At 35.7% G+C, this 17,844-nt stretch overlaps 2 protein-coding genes across 5 annotated transcripts in view; one reads left to right on the top strand and one right to left on the bottom strand.

Annotated features, from left to right (window-relative positions):
• The window catches only part of LOC149542571 (putative E3 ubiquitin-protein ligase RING1a), an 89,025-nt gene extending 72,311 nt beyond the window's left edge, over window positions 1-16,714 (top strand). For 2 of the 4 annotated variants that reach the window (XM_089797474.1, XM_089797475.1), the window contains exon 10: window positions 8,707-9,243. In XM_089797474.1, the coding sequence (XP_089653600.1) occupies window positions 8,707-8,736 (30 nt within the window). In that variant the 3' untranslated portion in view covers window positions 8,737-9,243. Of the gene's footprint in view, window positions 1-8,706; window positions 9,244-15,633; window positions 16,148-16,425 lie in introns of those variants that run through there. The other 2 variants (XR_016355477.1, XM_089797473.1) reach the window with 2 other exon arrangements.
• LOC149542572 (uncharacterized) lies at window positions 110-2,106 on the bottom strand. The gene is made up of 5 exons (XM_089796514.1): window positions 1,688-2,106; window positions 1,336-1,565; window positions 1,066-1,218; window positions 580-980; window positions 110-475 (listed from the first exon to the last, which is right to left on the bottom strand). The coding sequence occupies exons 1-5, from the start codon at window positions 2,104-2,106 to the stop codon at window positions 239-241; spliced, it is 1,440 nt and encodes a 479-aa protein (XP_089652640.1). The 3' UTR covers window positions 110-238.
• Window positions 16,715-17,844: the final 1,130 nt, after the last annotated feature.

The raw sequence follows: 17,844 nt of genomic DNA, 5'->3' as shown, positions 1-17,844 counted from the left end.
AATTACATAATCAACTTTAAGATTAGAATCTAGATTCATGAACATTGAATATATTATTTAATTTTTACCTGGCTGTAGTGTTGTTTGAGCATTTATGGCCATCCTGCTAGAGAAAAGTGGCCCCTCTTTATTGTTGAACTGGTCTAGCTCAACAATCGCAGCAGCGCTATCTTCATCGCTACTCAACCTCTGAATCACTGTGTATAAGCCAGTGAGAACCTCCGCATCCGCCTTGAACTCAGGATGGAAACGATATGCCGGATTCAGAAAGTAAGCTGCTTGCATGGATGGGTCGATGGAGCTGATTCTGCCATCTCCTATCGATGATGTCCCAAATAGGGCCATACCTCTCCTGCACTCCTGCATATTGGGCTCTGATGGCCTCCTTGGCCCTATCCATGCCCTCATAAATGTAGCCCATAGAGGGCTTCTCCCCATCAGCAGTTCGTAGCAAAGCTACAAGGGGCTCAGTGACCTACATATAAAGTAAAACAAAAAACTTGAGTCAAAACTTAAATATAAAATAATATAACTTAAAGTAAAAGTAAAATACTAAATGTTAAATTGCAATAAATTTACCTGTAGGATTTCTCTAGCGGGTTTCCAAAAACCATCCTCATCAAATATGCAATCCGCCACATCTATCCCTACAGTGGTCGTAGCATAGGAAGAGGAAATCCACTCCCGCCCAACAAACATGCTCCTCAATTCATCCCTTGATGTCAACAAGGACTGCAAGGTGATGAAATTCGAGGCAAACCTCGTGATACTTGGGCGAGCTAACTCTTTGCCTTCTGTGTACTTCCTCATTGTGCTAAGGACAAATGAATGATTATAAATGAATTTGCATATGTTTTTTGCCCTTTCCACACATGACTTGACAAACTCAAGTTTGCCAATTTCCTCCAACATGAGGTCAATGCAATGTGCTGCACAAGGGGACCAAAATATGGTGGGGTGCCTCTCCATCAAAAGTTTACCTACAACAATTTTAAGTCAATTAGAAATTCAAATTTCAAAATTCAAATAAATTTATTTTCAAAACTTGAAAAGTTAAAAGTTTACCTGCAGCAACATAACTTGCTGCATTATCCGTCACCACCTGGATCACATTTTGTTCTCCCACCTCTGCTATGACTTCCTCAATAGCCTCACATAAGTATGTGGCATTTTTTACATGTGTGGAAGCATCAATGGATTTGATGAACATGGTATATCCTACAAGTAACAAAACAACGAATTAGAATATTAAAATTAAATGGATCATCAACAAATTAGCATTCAACAAATCAAAATTTACAATTATGTATGTAGGAAAGTAGAATGATCAATTACCTCCACAGGATACAAGAAAATTGAGTGTTCTATTCCTCCTATCTGTCCAACCATCAGTCATGATGGTGCAACTCTTTGCAATCCACTCCTTTAGGTTCTCCTTGAGCTCAGCCCTCATGTCCTCTACCATCTCATCCAAGAGGTATCCGCTCAACTCAGCCTCAGTTGGGGCTTTAAACCTCGGACCACAAATAGCAACCGCGTCTATCATGTTCTGCCAATAAGGAGCCCTGTCACAAATAAAAATTTGGATGTCAAAGACTCAAATTATAAAACAAGTAAATATAATTAAAGTTTTACTTTTACTTTTAATTTTAACTTTAAAGAAAACAACGAAAAAAGAATCAATTACCTGGCTGCAATAAATGGAATGTTGCAAAAGTACCAAAATTTGCATATCTCCTTTCTGGCAGCATCATGAATTTCCTTGTTCAAACCCATGCCCTCAAGCGTGGGTTGGGAACCAGGAGTAGTGCAGGGCACAAAGTAACTATCCATTCTGTTTTTCCGCACTCTAGGCTGCAATAGGTTGGTGTGGGACTCTGTCTCAGTATGTGACCGACTAGCACTAGCACGAGCAGAAGAACTAGGATAAAAAGGAGGCCTAGAAGAACCCTCTCCAACACAACCTACAGATGCAGAAGCTGATGCAGATGCAGATGTGGATGCGGCTGCAGATGCGGATGCGGGAACATGGGAGCCAATACCCCATAACCCTTCAAGTTGCATTTTCCTATTGGCTTTGTCTTTTTCAATTTTTTCTAATGCCATTAAGCAAGTGCGTTTTACCTCAGGAGTTTGGTGAGTGCAAATTGTAACATCGTGTCCAAGTATAGCAGCAATGTGGTATTTCAATCTATAAATACCCCCAGAAGTTATTTTTTCTTTACAAAAAATACATTTTGTTTGATATTTGGTTCTTCCAGGAAACTCTTCGTTATATTTCCAACATTCATCTTTTCTACCCATTGCGAATTTGCAAAAAATGAAAGCAAAGGCTGCTGCAATAAAAATTTATATGTAAAATATCAAAGTTTGAAGCTAATAAAAGCTACAAAACAACAAACCCTAGTTTGCAACTTAGTAAAAATAAAGAACATTCAAGATCTAAACTAAAAATCTTGAAAACTATAAAAATTTAACAAAAAATGCATAATACACTAACATGCAAAAAAAAAAAGAGCACTTAACTCTTGCAAATGAGTTGAGGAGTGTTGAGATTGGCTCCCTAATGCTCCCAATGCAATTGATGGCCTCCCCAAATGGATTGCTGATCTCTTTTGTGCTCTTTCTTCTTGTCGGTTAGAAACCTATGGCTTTTCTTTTCTCTTCTTCTCTCTCACTTTTCCTCTCTTCTACTCATGTTAAACAAATAGAAGGCCCTTTAGGGTTATAACAAAGAGAATAGGTCAAAAACAAAGTAAAAAAAACAAGCAATTTTTTAAAATTTTACAACTCTATACTTTATTGGCCGCGGGCGATTCCTATCGATTTTTCCAGGCGATTCATGCGATTTTTTGCCTGAATCGCCTGAATCGCCGATTCAGGCGATTTTATGGCGATTCTCGTTACTCTGATTAGGACAACTGGCTGCAATATGTCCAATCTTGTTGCAAGTGAAACATTTCAGAGGCAATTTACCTTTCTACTCACCAAAACCTCTTCAAAGTCTGTTTGCCAATAAAGCCTCAAGTTCTTGTTCCGTTTCTTTTTCCAAAATGGCTTCAAGTTCTCTAGCATAACTAAATAAGCTAGAAGATTCATGGCTGTTCTGCTTTCCTCTCCTATCAGATGGTGTCATGCTTTCTTGAAATTTTTTCCTTAACTCTAGGAACACTATTTTCAAAATTCATAAGCTCAAAAGTAAGTTTCCCAACCAGTGAGTCAATGGTAACATCAACATCATCATGTGTCCCTCGTTCTTGAATAGCAAAAACTCTAATGGCATAAATAGGTAGTAGAGTTCTCAAGATCTTGCTTACCACATGATCCTTTGGCATTTCATCATGAGCACTCCTTATGGCTCTTACAACCTCTTTTATCCTTTTACCATGCTAAGCAATGTTCTCTCCTACCATCTTCATGTTATCATGTTTTCCCTTCAAGTTGTTAACCTTAGCCTTTCGTACGTGCTTATTATCACCATAAATTTTCTTTAACTTTTCTCAAACATCATAGGCAGTTTCATACGAATATTAAAATGCTCTAAATCAGATAGGGTACTTACAATGGCTTCCATTACTTGTATATCGTTTTTTTCCTTTATCTCATCTACATCAATTTCTCCTTTAGGTGTCTCATTTCTATTCTCCACATGTTTCCACTATTGTGGTTACATACCTTTTAGGCATATCCTCATGCAATTACTCTAAATCATGTAGTTATCCTTTGAAAATTTTGGACCTTACTTCCTCATCATGTTGATGTTTTCCTCCAACTGTTAGGCTTTCCACCAAAGAGGCCCAGAGCTATGATACTAATTGTTAGTATCGATTAGGTTAAGATTACTGGGGGGAAGGGTGGGTGAATCAATAATCTATCAAATCCATAGATTAAAACCAAACTTAATAACTTAACTGATATCATTCGCCATCAACACAAACTTGCAAATGAAAACATCAACAAAAAACCAACTTAAACAACAATCCACACAATTGCAAAGATGACACCACTATTTTTCTTGTGGGACCTTGGGAATAAGGGAAAAATCACAGTGAGAGTTGGTACCATGAATATGCACTCTTTTGAAATGCACCTTGTAAAAGGATTGACCCTATTAGGAGCTTACTAAAATGTTCGGTTAAGAACAAACCCTCTTAGGAGCCACTTGATTAAGGGATTTACCGTAGTCTTCTTAGAAGTTTTGATCTGTTAGGATCAACCCAATATAGGGATATAAACCCAAGTTAATGGGTTGCCTTATTAAAGGATTTAAAAGAAAGATCTATTAGGATCTACCCAGTTACAGGATTCTCTTGTAGAAACTATTAGGGATCAACAAGTACAATGATCTATGAATAGAAACACTCCCTTGCTTGATCAAATCCAATTTAGCTCAACAATACACTAGTAATGTTGATCTCCAAGTCATGTTGACTATCAGTGTCAAACAATTAGTCATTTCCTAGGCAGAGTTTGTCGGTAATCACTGTGACCGAGCCACCCAATGAAGGCCAAAAGATGTATTTGGACTTGTTCACATTTCACTCTAAGCCAAGCAAGTCTTAGGTTGCTGAGCACCCCAGTATGTACCGAGTGACAGTTTATGCCGATTCAGTGAAGAAGTCAGCAGACGTTGAGCTAAACAAAGTTAGTTCATGCTGAGTTACACAATTAGTGTTGAGCATTTAGAAGCCGAGTGACAACATGAGTCTTAGTCATGACTCAACATCAGAATATTCATATGCCGAGTAAACCAGTTTTGGTATATGTGTTTGGAATGTCACAAACACTTATGTAAACCGTTTTGGCCGACTTCTATACACGATTTAATGATTGTTGAGACAGCTAAGGAGTTGTTTACGCATTTTGTTAGAGATCATTAATCCCTATGCAAGGCAAACTAACCAATCAAAAAAATGGAAGGATTAAGCGGCAAAAGGGAGAAATCTGGATCGTTGATTATGATCTAAAACCTTCTTCAATTGGTTATTTAAGGAGGATCCAAACCCTAAATCATTGAGACAGATAGAGAGCGAAGATAGAAGTGTATGTGCGAAAGAGGCTATGTTTGATGATTAGAAGCAAAGATCAGGCAGAGCAACCTAGTAGTGAAGGACATAATAGAGTTTATCAAATAGGAGATCATATTAGAATTAGAGAGAGGAGATCCGTATTCAAGCATCAGAGTGCTAACCAAAGGATCAAGTACTGATACATTCTAGCAAGTGAATCAGGGTAAATCTTTTAACAGAGTGGTCCTAATAGGCATATACAAATCTCCTAATAGAGTGCTTACTTAGTTGTAAGTTTAAATCCTTTAATCAAGGTAGACTGAATAAGTCTTGTAAGCTCTTAGCAGGGCAGACCCTTTACAGGGTAGATCACCGGAAGTGATCAAACATTGTAGCTTTAACATGCACACTTTATTGCAGTAGTAGTGAAGATTTGTGGGTGTCATCACCTTCACCTTGGAGGGTCTCTGGGTAACCAAATCTTTTGTGTTATGTGTTTACATTTACTTTCATGTTTATGGATGTGATGAATAGTTAGATTTATTTCAGTTTATGGTTATATGATTCATGATGCTGATATGAGATGGGTTAAAGGTGAATGCATTTGATTTTTTTCAAGGAGATAAAAGTTTTTAAAGATTTCGATTCACCCCCCTCTCTCACTATCTCACTTTCCCAATAGACTTCCAATGAGTACACAATCACTTCTATAACTACACTTGATTGCAATCCTTTCACCCATGATCTACACTTAGGGTTTCATCCTACATCCCTATTTATACATTTCATTACATAATAGGCTACAACCACCTTAATTCATGATTTGCAATCATTCCTGCTCAATCAACAAACCCTAAAATGTATTAGACTTCTAAAACAATTGATTCATACATGAGTCAGCCATAGATTCCATCGCACATCGATCAAATACATAAATAGTTAGTCTTTTGCTGACTTCTTCAATGCACACCCAGAACCTTCAAAAATCCATTCCCCTCGATCATTGTAGTAATAAAAAATCACCAAAGATCATCTAGCCATGTCATTAGGTGAATTGGGAATTGCAAACATCCACTGCAACCAATCAAATCATGACTGCTCATCGATTTGGCATCACCTTTTCATACTTGCTCAAACATTTTGTTGTTCTTCACTCATTGATCTTCTACAACGAAAACAGACATGTTGTGGTAGATCATTCCTGCAACAATCATAGAATGTCGTAGACAAACAAGTTAAGATAAACATACTATGACCACATCACTTTAATTGATAAGGAATTGATAGGCCAATCAAATCATTCACTAGCTATCACTTTGTGTTCTTTGTGCTGCTTCCAGTCTATCTTGCTACACTTTAATCAATCATGACTCAATCCAACTTTCTCATAAACATGTGCAATCATACAGAACATCACTAACACATCCCTTTACCAAACTTTATGACCATAGCAACAAATTCATACTGTAAACAAACTGCAACATCAATTACTACCAAGCAGTATATCAAGAACACAGTCAACAAGTAAGTAACCAATTTATCATCAATACAACACAATAATTGATCTTCCTGTCATCAAACCTGCACCGAACCTTATTCATCATTATTGCATCTGTTAAGACAACGCTTTTATTCATTTTGCACTCTAGTCATCCCTATTGCTCCTATGGTTCATGCTCTTCCGATATTCTCCAACCATAAGCTTGGCTTCTCTCATATATCTTTCACTTTAGTCTCACCCTTGACTTCTCCCTTATATGACTTCTTTATGCCTTTTCATAATCCTCCCATCTTTTTTCCACAATTATACATTTTACTTGCTGATACTTATCCCATTCTTAGCTTATGTAGGCATGTTATGGTGTATTTAAAGCCATTTAAGTTATATATAACTCATATGCGGGTCAAGAAATGAGTCTCATGAGGTATTACAAAACTCTCTCCACCATCCTCTCCCCACCCCACTCCCCCCAACCAAAGAGTCAAATATTTGTGTGGTACAACAAGACCACTACTGTAGTGTGCAATATGACACAACCTTATGTGCAATGCCCAACTTTTTGTGTGGATATCACACTACATTCTTGTATCTCTTTGTTAGATGTACTTTATTGTGTCAACACAAAACCCTTTGTGGCATAAGAGGATAACATATATGGTAGTATAATGCTATTTGTGGCATGCTAGTATTTACCAACACTCATACATGGTGAAGGCATGCACATTAGTGTCACAATGTGTCTAGGTTTGAAAAATGTGACCCAAATGTGTTAAAAGCATCTAATTGCCAAAAAATGGAGGGAGTGGAACTGTTACTTTAATTTGCAAATATAAAAAAACATGTTTGTCTGGATAATTGATTGCTCAAGGAGTTGTCTTCAAACCTGTTGAAACCATATAGGCATCCCACTTCATTTTATTGGAGAGAATGATTGAGTTACAAGAGTCCTTGAATTAATGATTAGGACGCAAGAGTGGAACTGCCCACTGATTCCAAGATAGAGCAAGGGTTGGAGGGTGAGGGAAGTAGTGAACACTTTTCTCTTAGATGCCAAGTACATAGCTTTTGTTGTATCCCCCTAGTTTTCATGGTGATCAAATATTAAGACTCTCATACTCTCAGTCTTGGGTAGATGCATGAATGCATTAATAGGATACTTAACCAAATGAAGGTGGGAGAAGCTAAACACTTCTTTGCACATTGCTACTCATGCATTGAACTGAAAGTGATACATGCAAAGGCTTGGTAGATTTATCCCTATAGATGATGTGGAGGTGAAGAGGGATTTTTGAAGGCAATTACAATGTTAGCACATAAGACTTCACACTGATCTGACACAAGTGGACCAGATTTACCAAATAGAGGAGCTACATGTGTTTGGAAAAGATATATAGGAAAAGTTTCACATATGAAAACCATTGTGTTGATTCTAGTTGTATGGACCTCCATCATTGATGCTAAGAGTAACTGATCTGCATACTCCATTCACACTAGCAAGCAGAATGGGCTTATCTACAAGAGAGTAGTCAAGCTTGTCGTTGAACACTGTACCTTATTCTTCATGGATCACAAGTCAACTGAATACAAGAAGAGTCCAACAACATGGTGGAATGTAGAGTTTGAGAACACATTACTGAGGATCAGGCTGTGCATATAAGGTTGGTCATGGCTCATTTGTAGGAGTGGACGAGTACCAGTTTCAATGAATATTATGCAATGAAATTTGCATTGGACAATCAGTCATACCAGCTGTTGTGTTCTGTTTGTTAATTTGTAATTTTATGTTGAATTTGATGGACTATAAATATTTGTTGATTACGTAATTAAGTCATTGTCAGACTACAAAAGTGTATAAATTTCAGCTTCTTTTCATAATATTTTTTTCAAATATTAGTTTTAATGGCCATTCCTCCATTGTACCAAAGTCAAAAAAATACTGCTCAGAACATAATGCGTTGTATGCATTTTTTATTTAATTGGGAAGATTGCCCCTCAAAGTAGCTTCTATTGGAGGTTTCACCCTCTCTAAGTGACTCGCATGAATAGAAGCAGCAGTTATTATGTGTCTGTCTGTGCGTAACTAGTGAGGTTCATAGCCTTGAAAAAAAATATAACACTTGCAAAAGTGATAGTAATGAAAATGCTTTCTTTATATTGCAGAGTTTGAGTTTAATACATGTCATTGTGCTTTGCTAGGTTTTGATGTATCGACGCAGATTGGAATGAGTTTGTTCTATGGGCAGTACATTTCCAAGCACCAAGTTGTCAATTTTGCAGCTTGTAAATTTGGACCAACCTGATTCTGTGCTCTTAGCCAGTGCATGTGCAGATTATGTTGTAAATTGGGAATCTTTGTAAAATAAAAGATCAAATCGTCATTTATGTACAAATGGTTTTCTGAACTAATAATTTTTTGTTTCCTTTATTGTGTAAGCATAACAGTGCCATTTGGAACTGCATGGGTTTACTTGGTGTTATCCATTGACCCAGCTATAAGAAATCAGTTTTATGGTCCGTTGCTGTGACTGTATATATATATCATCATATGCAGTATAAGGTGGTGTCATATAGTTTCTGCTATCAACATATTGAGATTTTTCTTGACTTAACCATTTTCAACAAACTGTATATATGCGAACTTTATTATTTATATATCTCAAAATTTAAAAAAATTGGCACCATTGTTACAATTCACACCATTTGATATGACTTATAAAAATATTATGTTCTCTATTTGGATTTGTTATTCATTCTTTTGGATTTTGATCCTCATCTTTTAATCAGATGTGCATAACAAATTCAGCTTTTAGTATTTTGATTGATCTTCATTATTCATTGCAATACAAAGGATTTTAAGAAATAAGATTACGAACATCCTGCTGCCAGTATGCCTACAGAAATTGCTTGCACCTGTTGTTACATCAAATAATCAGGCAAGATAGTTTGAACTAAAATGAAATTAAATACCTTAATGAGAATGATGGCAGCCATCAGTTTTTCAAAAGCAATGGCGTGAATTAGTCGATAGTTCTGTAGCAACAAAGTATGTAGAGAAAAATTAATAATTGTTGGACTAACAAAATCTTTTGATTGAGTGATTCATAAAATCAGGGGAAATTTTGGATAAGCAATCTAATTGAGACCAAATATTCTACGTATGTCTTTTTGCAAAAAGAGTTGGGAATCAAACATTTAGTGTTTATAGCAATATCTTAGACATGCCATGTTGGCTAATGCTGTTGCTCTGATGTTGAGTTTTACATGGTCAGGAATCTTTGGACCTGTAAAGAGGCATAAGAAAACTGTACTAGCAATTTGATCAATTTATAGGGGTAATTCAAGTTATATGAAGTCAAATAGTGTGCTTATTATAATCCCCTTTTACAATTAAAAATTTTGAAATAGTAGACAAAAATTCAAACTTTTCATTTCATAAATGAATTGTATGTTAGATGGGACCATCATTTCATATTCTGCATCCAAATATGTTACAAGCGACAGATCAAACTATGAAGTCCTCTAGGAGCTCAATTACTCTATAGATTGAAAGATAGTATGTAATACACCATCTTATAGGTTGATGGGTATTGTGTTAGTGGACTCTTTGGTAGAAGTTTTGTGCTGGGAAGGGCCTTCGAGATAGGTCTACTGATTCTAATGCCACCGCACAATGAGCCTTAGTTTAATGAGAAAGAACCTACAAGTCTCTAACTCTGTCCACCTTGGATTGGTTTTTACTTTGAAAAAGCATGTGATGAAAATTATTGATCTCTAGTTCAAGTAAAGTGTTGCATCAAAAGATTCAATTAAAACAACATATTACACCTTTCCATATTTTTACCAAAATACCAATCATGCAACTGAGGTAAATCTTAGTAATATATCCATGCCATTGTGTACAATCCCAGAATATGGATGTCTAATGGCCCCATTTTGGTATTGAAATGATGTTGGACCAATTACTCTAACTTTCTTCCTACATGCTAAATGAATGTACTGAAGCAAGTAGTGGAACATATGTATGAATGTATCTATACAATCAAGTTGTGTACAATTAATGGTTTTACTGCCAGATGCAATAGACCTGTACACTGTGCGCAATGGATTTTATAACAGATTGTGATAGATCGAAGACTATATCTGATTTACAATTGAAATGTGCTATCAACAATGCAGCTATGTCTGAATATATATCAATGGATAATGTGCAGTTGGTACTGATCGTTTGAAACAATTAGTTCTGTGTCTGATCAACAATGATAATTTGCACTTCACTGCTGTATTCAATGAGCAATATAAAATTGGTCTTACCTTAGATGCCTTCTTTGATATCTTTTATTTGCACTTGCACCCAAATGGCCAATTAAGTGGCTGGCTCTGAATAGAGCATATCCAAAGGATAATAAGAAAAGAGTTAATATCTACGCAATGCCTTTGAACTCCATATTTCATTGCTTGTCAAACGACAAGGCACAGGGAAGAGATGCATCCCATCATAATTACAATAATCATTGTTGACATTATCTAATATCATTATTGACTAAGTTGATATTAATTGACTTAGTTGATCACAAGTATCATTGTATGCATGCAATTATGTAAGGTATGTGGCTGATGTGTATATGCTAGATGTGAATGCAAAGTGGTATGGTGTGGTAGTGTTGTATAATAATGAATGACCGCGAAATGAAATATAAATGTATAATGCAGCTATGAAATATGGGATGTTGTGTGGTGCAATTATGAATGACAACATATGAATGCAGTCACTATTTAGCTACTTGATGCAAAATGAAAAATGGTTACATGATGATGGGTGGACTCAACTAACCATCATGCCATGTGACCTTCATGAAGTCAGGATGGTACAATGCCATCTTAGAGTGATCGTAGTAAAGATCCCCGTTGGATTGTATCATAACAATACTGGCTGTTAGAATGATTTAGATGTACCAATTCAACTTTCAACAACTTCAAACAACATAAACAATCTCATTAAACAACTCAGTCTATAAATGACCCTTTGACACCAGAATTTAACGTGGAAACCCAATTTGGAAAAAACCACCAAGTAACATGCTACCGCTTTTTCACTCTTCTGAAGTGAGCTCGGTTAAGGGCCAACCCTATTAAAGGTTACAAAACACGTTGTTAGGTGTGACCCTGTTAAATGATTTAATCACCAGGTTAGGAGAGGCCTAGTTAGAGGACTTTGGATCGTTCCATTAGAATGTCACTTTGATTAAATGATTTACAAAATGACTATTAGGTCAACCTTGATTAAAGGATTTTGATTGCCACAATGGTTAGAATGTAACAATAGGTTTGATCTATAAAATACAACTCACTTTGCAAATTCAGATCTCCATTCACTCATATGTTGGTTCATTGATTGAACTCCATTATCATCTCCATCATTGATCTGCTTGACATCCTTTCAAGTAATCACACTTCACTAATCTCTTCACTACTCCTCTACTGCTCTACACTTCACAAGTTCTCCTTAAGATGACCAATCAACAATGAACCAACCTTAGAAAACATCTCTTATGCCTCCTTAAATAGGTAATTTTGATATTTTTCCGCTTTCACCATAAATCTTAGGGTTAGGTTAGATTAATTGAATCCTTCCATCATTTTGTTCTCCTTCTCCTTCGAGAAACTTCCTGATCAAATCCTTGCCTTTGATTGCATAACAAGCTCTCTTCATACATTAAATATGCCAGCTAATCAATCCTAATCATCCTCGCATTTTAACTAGTTCAAAATTTCAACTATTTTGGCCTCAAATTCGATTCTTTCATGAAGTGTAACTTTTTTTATCACTCGACAATCACTAATTTCTTCTCCTCTCTCATCACTATGTAGCTTGACAGTCATTGTCCTGTCTCACTTAACATTCACTATCCTGCTCGTTCGTTACTGGAACTCGGTCGATACTAACATTTCCTTCATCAACTTACTCGACAATAACTATCAGTCAACTTATACTATTTGTTTAGCTTCTTCTTAAGTTTCTTAATCTTATGCTTCATTTGCTTCATTGACCGACCAACACTGATACTCAATCAAGCTTAGAGTTTTTCTCAACTTCTTGTCATCTCTCTCATATATCAATTCACTCGTCTTCTTTACTTCATATAATGATTAAACAACACATTATCTTGTCAATGATGAGCTTATCAAGTGCTCATTGTAATTCCATAATACTTAACTTCTCTCTTCAACAACTTGACTAACTCACCTTGCTATCTCCTCTTTTCAAATCCTCTTCATCAATCAAATAATATGACACTCTACATTGTTAGTAAATGTCTCACCAATAGGTTTGACGTCAATGACCACATAACAATTGTTCCAATTTTAATTTCCAACACTAGCTGCATGGAGCATCGATGCCATGGTGATTGTCTAACTGCATCAATCACTTAGAGAATTGGGAACCTTGTCATACTTCATTTATTTTCTAATGTATTAGAAAATTTACTTACAAGAGACAAGGTCTAGTTTGTCCTTTGTGCATTTATTTAATGCATAAGGTAGATGTTTTAAAGTTAGGGAGATTACACTCTCCCCTCCTTCAAAATGCTTGCCCATAAGCATTTGACTTTATTCCCCTATAAGACAATTCTTATAATTGAGACATTGTCTAGTTCCGCCATCTTTCTCCTTGAAAACTTCAATTTGTGGTATTGATTTCTTGGCTGGTTGGTAGTTCCATTTGTTGAATGTCTTATCATATTTTCCTTGAGTCTTTTTGAGAGGGAAGGATGTTACCGTACTTAGTTTTGAGGAATGGAAGTGATTTTGGCTTGTAACTTATCTTTTGTTTGTTGTGATTGTTGGGACATCCTTGTCTAGCAATTTGTAAAAGGTTGTTTTGGTCCTGTCTCTTGAAAGTGAAGGTCAAGTCCAAAAATTTTGTTCAAAGATGTCCATCAGTCTCATCCACTAAGTGTTGAGAATTATGTCAATATCCTCAAGCTTAATTACCTTAAAATGTTTAGTGTAAGAATAGTCTCCCATGACGATTATTAGTTTGGGTGTTATGGTATTATAATACACTAAACTCATGGCCATCTTAATCTCAACAACTTCTTGTTCATGGCTTGGTATGTCATGTGAGGTCACTAAGATTTTGACTAATAAAGTAATGGTTGGAGGCACTATCCAAAAGGATGTTTATATTCTTTCCTTCTAGGTTGCCACTTTTTTGAAAGGTATTTGAGGAGACCCTTCTAAGGTGGCTAAGGTCCCAGTTTTGTTTGGACCTAAGGGTGGTTTTTTTTAATTGGTCATTGTCATCACTATTGATATCGATTGCCTCATCCTCACTATTAGGACTTATCTCAATATAAGCATCAATGTTGTAGTGTCTGAGGTTCTTTATTTGTGAAGAAAACATTTCTCCTCAATTCTTGTCTTGTCTCAAAGTCTAACTATAATTGACTAGTGGTTTCCTTCTTACTATCTACATTAGTTGGTTTATTGGGGATTGATATCTCCTTGGATGTAGGTTTTCTTTAGGTGTATCCTGATTGCATATCTTGTGCCTCTTTTTATGGCTTCTTACAGGGAGTTGGGGATTGAGTGCCTTAATTGAAACTTTCAATGGATCCAATAACCATCAATAAAGAGAAAACCAAGCCTCTTTCCGATGTGTCAATGACAAGAACATTTTTTTTCTTTTGAAATTCCATGATATACTCTTTGATTGAGCTCCTTTGTTTGACTTGAGTTAGTTCCTTGAAATGTAATTTGGAATCTTTGTTATCAAACCTTTTTATTAATCTTTTTGTGAACTCTACAAAGGAAGTGATTTTGGAATGTCCAATCGTATAATCCCTTGATGCCATCATTCACGGTCTATTCCATTAAAGTGTAATGTTGCATATATCATAGATGCATGTATCGCCAGTTTGTTGGTGATAAGTCAATTTATCACTATAAATTCTATGTGGGGATAAAAGCCACTTCATTGCCAATACGTTAACTTAATTAGAGTTGTCAATGTATCGTCAATAAGTTGGCAATAAGTACTTTATTTATTGGCTACATTTGCATAATAGGTGAAAACAACAAAACAAAATCCTATTATGCAGTTTGAGTTTAGGCAAAAAAAAAAGGCTTCCAAGGTTTTGAAAGGTAATATGTAGGGATCTAGAGAAATTTTTAGGGGATTTGAAGCAGAGTTGAAGAGGTATTTGAAATTGTTTTCTTTGTTGATCTAGGTTTAAATGGGTTAGATGTTAGCTACAAGGTCTATCAATGCCTCAAAGAACACATGTTCATCTAGATGTGTACGCACATGCCCTAAAAGGACTAGAGATAAGACTTGGAAGTATGCATTTGGACTTAAAATTAATAGTGTAATCTACATAAAATATGAAAAACTAATTAGTGGAGGCATACACTACTTGAAATACCACTTCATGATGTAGTCACAAAAGAAATAAAATAAGAAATGGATGACTTTTTCATTGCCCAAGAAGATAAAAAAATGCAAAGGGAAAGGGAAAAACTAGTCATGAGGGCAATCAATGTTGAATCTCAAGGCATTAGTCAATCTTGAAGAAGCAATAGCTAAGGGCATAGTGTGCTCTCTTTGTGGCCCATGCATCCACAAATCCAGTATCCCCTCGACCACCAGTTGTGTTGCTTCTAGTAGAGCACCACTATTAGTGCTGCAATCGTCTTCTATAGATAGATTTTTTGTGCATAGAAACACACTTGGAGCACAACCACTAATGGAGGGTGCTACATGGAATAGTGATGTACATTGGGAAGTAGACATTGCTTGTGTTGATTTCTAGTACTTCAACAATATCCTCTTCAATGCTGCAGAAAATCCATATTGGTTGAATTTTGTTATTCAAATTACTGTCATGGGAAAAGGCTAAAAGCCATCTTTGCGTGTAGATTTGAGTGAGATAAGTTCACTTGTTCTATTTTTTAAATGTTTTTTTTTTAAACTTTTAGATTTGAATCTTGATATCTTATGCTGACTTTTTTTAAGAATGTAAAGCTATATTTTTTTCTAGTTTTATAGTAATTTTTTTTAATGCAAGATATTTTTTTGATCTAAATTGTGTACTTAACATTAATTTTACTTTTTACTTGTAGTTTTCTCAAATATGCAATTTTGGAGGCCAAAGAAGCGGTAGAAAAGAAAAAATTACAATGGTAACATGTGTCTGCACCATTCTTTTAAATCGACGGATGGAAGGCAAAAACCACACCATCATTAATTTTATACTTTCTTACAAGGATGATGTGGTGTTTTTGAAATTTGTGGATGCCTCCAACTGGGTCAAGATTGTTGAAACTTTGGTTGTAATGTTATAACAAGTTGCAATGGAGCTGGGAATTGTTAATGTGGTGCAAATCATAATCGACAATGTAGCAGCATATGTGGTAGTGGGTAAGATCTTTGAACAAAAATATTGTACTCATTTTTGGACTCCTTGTGCAATGCATGTGCTTGACCTTTGGAGAACAAAGGCAATCTAGATTGACTGAGACTAGTTGTCGAGGATGTAAGAAAGATCACAAAATACATCTACAATCTCCCTTGAGTTCCTCACATGATGAGAAAACACATCGAAGGGAAGGATTTGGCAAGAGCAAAAGTAACAAGGTTTGCAATAATTTTTTTTAACATTACAAAGTATTCTTATTTCTTTAAGGATTTGAAGAAAATATTTGTGAGGCACACATAGTTAGACTCAAATTATTTGAAGAAGCTTCATGGATAAAGTTTCACATGCATTGTCTTGAATAACTAATTTGCATAGAGAACTACAAAAAATGTGAAGATAAAAATTTCAAAAGGTTTTTTTTTTTGATAAATGCAAGTCTTTCACCACTAATTGTAACTCTAATGATTAATATATTGTGTTTACTTTTCAATTCTAGGTGTCAAAGCTCTCGGTTAGAGTTCTTTGCTTGGTAGAGGGGGATCAAACTCTAATCGGGCATCTTTATAAGGCCTTGGATGGGGCTCGTTGGTTCTTCAAATTGTTGGTTGAAATCCTATGAACTTGCTACTCAATACTGAGATAATTAACACAATTTGGCCAACGAATGAGTTTGATCCTTCAAGAATCAAATACCCTTTCTCTTAGGCCTTGCAAAACCTGAGAGGGTGTACCTTCAATATGATATTTTAGAAATGGTTAAATACTTCTAAATGAAGGCTTTTTAGATGATACTATTGAAAATGACATGTGATCTTTCCAGGACAAATCAAGGTTATGAAACCAATAATTATGAGATGTCATTTGAAGAAAGTTAATGGGTATGTCTCTACACAAATCTTGGGCAAAGAGCTTCACCAACTACAACTATATATCAACTTAAAAGAAATGTGCAAGACCAATCCTTAATCCAACATTGGAAAAATGGAGTCAACACTTGTATGATCTTATTATAAAAACCCTTCAGAGACAATGTGCACACCGTCAACTACTGGACATATAACTTGAAATACAAACCCAAGTTTAAATGACTTTAACCTAATTTAAGGAGATCAATTAGACAAATATAGCATTGCATGAAATATCTGGTAATCAAGAGCATGTACTGATTTCAATCCATTAGACAATAGTATGAATCCAAGAGGACAAATTAGAATGCAAACAGTTGTAAAACGAAATGCTCGAGTTGGGAAAATAAAGTGTCTTTTATATTGCCTTCAATGTAAGTAAGTACAACAAAGTGGTATCAATTGCATACACCAACAAGAAATTGCTTAAAACCCCTAGTTGTTCTACTTCATGGGCAAACATATGTTCATTGCTATGTCTAAATAACATCTACAACACACGCACGCACGCACACGCACAGACGTGCGCGCGCACACACACACACACACACACACACCTCTCATAAAAATGAAAGGTGCAACAAAAATACAAACCTTTTCAAAAAGATAATTATCTTAACCAATTACATAAGTAATCATGCTAAAATATTAAAAACATTTAATGGGTTATTCAACTTGATCCATGTCTTCTTCCTCATTGTTGACTGTGTCCGTTGATGCCACCTTACGGATAGTCATGTAATCATCTGCCCATTTTGCAATCTCGGCACGTGTTGGCCATATGAATTTGGACACTTATAGAATGAATGTTTGCAAGTCTTACCATTTCCTCCCTTTAGCAGCCCTTACGTCCATCTAAAATTTGGTGAACTTATTCTCCATGGCAATCATCTTGTCTAGTAATTTATGGAATGTGTCTATTTGAAAATTCTTCTCCCCTTTGAACTTATCCAGGGCCTTTTGTGGCAATAGTGTCAATTCATTCCTCTAGCTTTCCAAATCCTTAACTT

This window comes from Cupressus sempervirens, chromosome 8, assembly GCF_028749045.1.
Source record: "Cupressus sempervirens isolate cs-2001-9-10 chromosome 8, ASM2874904v1, whole genome shotgun sequence".
NCBI classification, from domain to species: domain Eukaryota; kingdom Viridiplantae; phylum Streptophyta; class Pinopsida; order Cupressales; family Cupressaceae; genus Cupressus; species Cupressus sempervirens.
Note: the sequence above shows the minus strand (reverse complement) of the source record. Positions and strands in the feature narration are given on the sequence as shown.